Source organism: Camellia sinensis, chromosome 8 (genome assembly GCF_055761805.1).
Source record: "Camellia sinensis isolate YWXY chromosome 8, ASM5576180v1, whole genome shotgun sequence".
NCBI classification, from domain to species: Eukaryota; Viridiplantae; Streptophyta; class Magnoliopsida; order Ericales; family Theaceae; genus Camellia; species Camellia sinensis.
This window is the reverse complement of record NC_138968.1, coordinates 109,459,992-109,466,220: the sequence shown is the minus strand read 5'-3', so window position 1 is coordinate 109,466,220 and position 6,229 is coordinate 109,459,992. Positions and strand designations below refer to the sequence as shown.

The 6,229-nt window shown below is 38.5% G+C and overlaps 1 protein-coding gene across 1 annotated transcript; it reads left to right on the top strand.

Annotated features, from left to right (window-relative positions):
- The first annotated feature begins 295 nt into the window (after window positions 1-295).
- Window positions 296-1,263, top strand: LOC145796651 (uncharacterized). The gene is made up of 4 exons (XM_082881830.1): window positions 296-484; window positions 564-653; window positions 749-835; window positions 931-1,263. The coding sequence occupies exons 1-4, from the start codon at window positions 320-322 to the stop codon at window positions 1,099-1,101; spliced, it is 513 nt and encodes a 170-aa protein (XP_082737956.1). The 5' UTR covers window positions 296-319; the 3' UTR covers window positions 1,102-1,263.
- Window positions 1,264-6,229: the final 4,966 nt, after the last annotated feature.

The following is a 6,229-nucleotide window of genomic DNA, read 5'->3' as shown; positions in this document are numbered from 1 at the left end:
ATTAAAGAGTGGGGTACTGGTAAAAAGCTGGACATACAATTTTATGAAAATTACTGTCCAATAAGGGATAACGTGGCTAAGTTAACTACTCAACTTGGCATTATTGTGCGGAATGGTAACATTGTTTCTCTTACTTTTCTTGACTGGAACAATGTGCCTGATGATATTGTTGATGCTATCTGGAAGGATGTGAAGGTAAAAGTATAATTTTTTCCACAAATTTGATTTCCAAATTTGTGCTATACTTTGCCTTAAACTTTGAAATTGTGTTTTATAGGACAATTTGAATATATGTCCAGAGGAGTACAAGCCAATCTGCATGAAAAACTGCAACAGCATATGGAAGGATCACAAGAACAAGATTAAGGCGAAGTATTTCAAGCCTAGAAGTTCTGATCCTAATCTGAAGGATGATGTTCCTATGCACATTGTGCCAAGCCAGTGGGAACAACTTGTGGAGTATTGGCGTACTTCCGATGCTGAGGTATACAAATAAGTTATATTTATGATATGTAAACATACAAATCATATTTACATACTTACATTTGTTAAACCTGTTCTAGAAAATTGCAAGTAGGAACGCTAAAAATCGGCGAGCTCACAGCATAGCTCATACCACAGGGCGTACTACTTTCTCTCAGATACGGCATGAGGTTTACATTTTATTGTTTTATTTTTGTATATAAATAAACATTGTATATTTGCAAATTATTTGGATTCTAATTTTCATATTTCTAAAAAAATGTAGATGACCAGTAAGGGGGAGTCTACTGATAAGATGAATGTTTGGCTTATGACACGTAGAGGAGATGACCCAGAGGTTATCCAGACCTTGGTAGTTTCCAAACACCTTTGATTGTATTTAAAGTTTATTTTTTGTGTGTCAATCATCTTAATTTGGCATATACTTGTATGTCTTATTCAATACAGGATGAGTTTAATCGTCAACTCTCTATGCTACCTGAGGATGGTCGGACTTTGGAGGCTAAGAATGCCATTTTTCATGAGTTGATAGGTCATGACGGACATGGATATTGTCGCACGTACGGGAGAATTGTGCCTCGGAGAGCGGTGTATAAAAATGGTGCTGGGCCATCATAGTCAACACCCCAGCCATCGACTTTTGATCAGATCACGCAGCAGGTTCGTGCAGAGCTAAGGGATGAGTTGAGGGAGGAGCTGCGAGCAGAGTTCTCTACACATTTACAGCAGATGAGAGCTGAGATGATGGCCCTTGTGTCACAGGGGGCGAGTGTAGATCCCAACAGACAGGTTCCACATAAATGAAATTGTTTGATAGTTCAATTGTCACTCAAGATTATGTATAAAATTTGAATATGATTAACACATTATGCATTGACTAACATAGGTTCCTGATGCATCGAGTGGCCACCGGGCATTTAGGGAATCTGCAGAAGACGAGAATCCATATACACCACCACCAGAAGATCAGGTATAAAATGTATCTTTGCATTCTAAGCTAAAATGTATCTTTGCATTCTTTACATTCTAAGTTAAGAGACTTGTGGGAGAAGACGGGACTAGTTAGAGCCGGATTTAGTACGAAACTTGGCACACACGACCACCTAGGCACGAGAGACTAGTGGGAGAAGACGGGGCTCGAATCGGGTTCCCGGTTTGGGAGTTCGAGCCGGATTTCGGTTTAGGCAAACTAGTTCCTTAAGAAACTTGAATTCGAGGCGTTAACGCCCCAAAATCACCAAACGGCGTCGGTTGAGCACGAAACTTGGCACACGCGACCGCCTAGGCACGAGAAACTTGTGGGAGAAGACGGGGCTCGAATCGAGTTCCCGGTTTGGGAGTTAGAGCCGGATTTCACTTTAGGCACACTAGTTCCTTAAGAAACTTGAATTCGAGGCGTTAACGCCCCAAAATCACCAAACGGCGTTGGTTGAGCACGAAACTTGGCACACGCGACCGCCTAGGCACGAGACACTTGTGGGAGAAGACGGGGCTCGAATCGGGTTCCCGATTTGGGAGTTAGAGCCGGATTTCACTTTAGGCAAACTAGTTCCTTAAGAAACTTGAATTCGAGACGTTAACGCCCCAAAATCACCAAACGGCGTCGGTTGAGCACGAAACTTGGCACACGCGACCGCCTAGGCACGAGAGACTTGTGGGAGAAGACGGGGCTCGAATCGGGTTCCCGGTTTGGGAGTTAGAGCCGGATTTCACTTTAGGCAAACTAGTTCCTTAAGAAACTTGAATTCGAGGCGTTAACGCCCCAAAATCACCAAACGGCGTCGGTTGAGCACGAAACTTGGCACACGCGACCGCCTAGGCACGAGAGACTTGTGGGAGAAGACGGGGCTCGAATCGGGTTCCTGGTTTGGGAGTTAGAGCCGGATTTCACTTTAGGCAAACTAGTTCCTTAAGAAACTTGAATTCGAGGCGTTAACGCCCCAAAATCACCAAACGGTGTCGGTTGAGCACGAAACTTGGCACACGCGACCGCCTAGGCACGAGAGACTTGTGGGAGAAGACGGGGCTCGAATCGGGTTCCCGGTTTGGGAGTTAGAGCCGGATTTCGGTCTAGTCAAAATTATTTACTAAACTATCTTTCTAATTATATAGTAGTCAATTTTTTTTTATATTTTTCTGTAATTAAAATATTAACACCATTATATGGTTATTAATTATTTTTATCTTGTTTTTTTCAGATATTTCCTGAGTGGCAGTTGCTTCTTGTGGAATGCGGGCGTATAAAGATTATGACCAACTTTTGTTTTTGTAACCCACGAAAGAATCAAGACGAGAACTTTTGATTTTGATTTTGATTTATGTTATTTAAATTTGTGAATAACATTATGTATGTAATATGCGACATTATGTAGTGGCATAATTTTGTTTTTATGAATTTTTATTTCTGTATTGTTATGAATGAAACAACATTATAAATTTTCATTATTTGTCAACTTTTGTTTATGTATGTATTTATATTATTATGTAATTTTTGGATTTTTTTATAGTTATTTTTCATTTAATACAGGTTATTTTAATTTTTTTAATAATTTCGAAACAGGTTTTTTTTTTTTTTTTTTTTTGAGACGGCTTAATATTCCGTCGCAAAAAAGCTTTAGGAGTCTTTTGCGACGGCAGACATACTGTTGCAAATGCTACGCAATATAATTTAAAATAAAACCTTTAGCGACGGCATTCTTGCCGTCTCAAAAGACCTTGTTTAGCGACGGAAATACTGTGCCGTCGCAAAAATGCAGATTTTCTTCCATTATTGGCGACAGAACATTGCCGTCGCAAAAAAGGCAGACTCCCGTCGCAAAAAACAATGGCGACGGCACTTACCGTCGCTAAAGCCCTTTTGCAACCCCCTTTGTCGCGACCCCCACCTGCCGTCGCAAAAAGCCAAATTACCGTCGCAAAAACTATTAGAGACGGCGCGCGGGACCATTTGCGACGGCGTTTTGCCGTCGCAAAAAACACTTTTTTTTGTAGTGTATTTCGCATCCGTCTACTTCACTTAATTTGTGAAAATTAGAATTAATTAGCAAGTTGCGATTCTAGCTCTAAGCATCCGGAGTTAGGTCATGACATATCATCAACACTACAAATTAGGTCAATCCAATAATTTTAACTATTCGATTTGTTGTGTACACTAAAAGAATAATCTATTTTTAAAAACACATCTGTCATTGGTTTTTTTTAAAAACAAATGTAATAAATTGAATAGATTACGATGATCAAATTGTTCTATTTTTTTTTTTTTTTTTATAAATGATATGCATAAAGTATCTTAAACATTAAACAGTTTAAATTATCGAAACAGAATCAGTAAGGAGCTCCGCGGGCCCATACAACATCCTAGGAATCCAACTCATTTCTTTTCTATTATCAACTTTTAATTTGTTAAAAAGAAAAAAAGAAAAAAAATGATTCCAAATATGCTTACGCATGACAAGCATTTTGAAGTGAAGTCATCTTACACAAGTGCTAACTTTTTTAATCCGAGTCCATCAACAAATGATGGCAATCTCAATATATATATATATATATATATATATTTTGTTTGGCCATAAATATTTGTATTTTCTTTTGTAACTTCTTGCACTAAATTCCAACAATGGGGTCGATGATCACAGAGTTTGAACGGCTGCAACCTCTTATCGCAGCCCAAACTCACCACGATCGGACGGCTGTTATTGATCTGGTAACCTTTCACTATCATCACAAAAAAGATAGGAAAAAAAACAAAAATAAATACAAAATCAAACCATCCATGTTTCTTGTGTCGGCCTTGTTCACAACATAGGGGTAGAATCACGTACATAGTGTCAAAATCAATAAATTTCAAAACAATAATAATCAGCGAGAGACAAGGACCCATGTTTTAAAAAATATATATATTAATTAAATATGTTAATTTTGTGATGGAACTTTGGGAGCTTGTCACAATCTAGGAGCCAAGATAATTATTAACTTATTAATGTAATGTAGTGTTGTTTTAATATAATACAAGAATGCTGGTCCTCTTGTGGCTTGGCTGGTGGCACCATTAGCTATATAAATGTGAACTTCGTACCACTTAATAGAACTTATGCAAAACAAAGATTAGCCACTAACATTGTGTTTAATTCATAAATTTGGGTAGGAATTTTTCTTTTTGTCCTCTAAATTTTTATTCAAATTCATGAACTATACTTAATTAGCCTAAGAATAAGACTAGGAAACCAAAATTTATTTTCATATTTGTGTCAAGAATTGAAGTGTGGTAGAAATTAAAAATGTGTATTGTAAGATCTATATATAAAATAAATCAGGACACCACATATTAATATTTCTAGATAATTTTCTAGATAAATGTTCTAGATTTGTAGTGTTCCTACAATAAGGATAGATTATTGAAATGGGGTATGCATGTGGACCTTATATGTAGTTTGTGTATGAAAGAAGAGGAAACTCATGAGTACGTTTTGGACTTTAAATTTTTTTTTTTGGGGGGGGGGGGGGGTTGGATAAGGGGTATTTTTGTGGTTCTTTTTTTTCCATTTACGTTTTTGTTATTTTTTTTTTATTGTTTTCATCAACGCCTTACAGCCCATTTATCCAACTTAAATTTGCTCAGAAATCGAATTTATTAAGACACATAAATTCAATAAAACTGCATTTTTATTTAATCATAATAATTTGCATAAATATTTTCCAATCGCCAATCTTTTACATAATATGAGAGCTCGTCGAGTACAATGGTCAGTGCGAGAAAATAATTTACAGTGTTAATAATCCCAAAGCTGGATAATTTGTTCGTCATCCTGCGTGCAATAAGCTGGGTAAATACAGTCTCCGACAGGCTTCTGCGACCACTGGAAGTCAGCCATGTATGCATTGTTGCTGTAAACGTCCGGATTCCCAATGCTTTCCGGAGGTTGTAGTTGAATAGGCATTGTATCTTGTAGACCCCCTGATTACCCGGTCTAGAGAGGTCTACTGCTTTGAACCACATCGGGTTCTTCAAAGTATCGTAAAAGACCCCTGACAGCGTCCTCTCTCTCCAATGTATGTGGTTCGACGCATCCGTTCGTATGAAATATCGAACAGCCGCATTGGAAATGGAATATCTTCCTGCGTTGGGCCTTCTTCTTGGCATTACGGTGCCTCTTCTTGACTGGTTCTGGCGAACAAAGGCTCCTTGACTATATAGAATTCTGCGTTTCGGATCGTCCACGCTTTGAGCCCGGTGTGTTCATGTTTTTCCAAAAACTCTTTGTAACTGGAGTCGGCTCCTAGGTTACATAATATAATACTTGGAATCCCGCCCGTTATTTTCTTTGGGCGGGCATATTTACAATTTGAAAAAAAATCCCGTTGCGCTCCAATAAACTCGCACCAATGTTTCAAAAATTGTGGGGCCACATCGTCGATTATATTGTAGAAAGCGTCATCCTTGTGGTCCCTCAGGTCGATGTGGCCAGAATAATAATTATGTGGTCCCAAAGACCGGGCCCAACATGTTTTCCCAATTCTAGATGGGCCTTCAATTATAATGCTCTTGGGCCTGTGCGGTCTTTGGGCTTCATCTCTTATATTGTCTGCAACCCATTGCTGTATTGCTGTTGGAACGATCCATACTGTGTCTGTAAATGGATGAACATACGGCAATGGTGGATTAAATGAAATCCGATCATAATTTGATGACAGCTTTGAATAATAGATCCGGCTCGTATTTTAAAATCAGCCCTCGAAATTGGCCTAG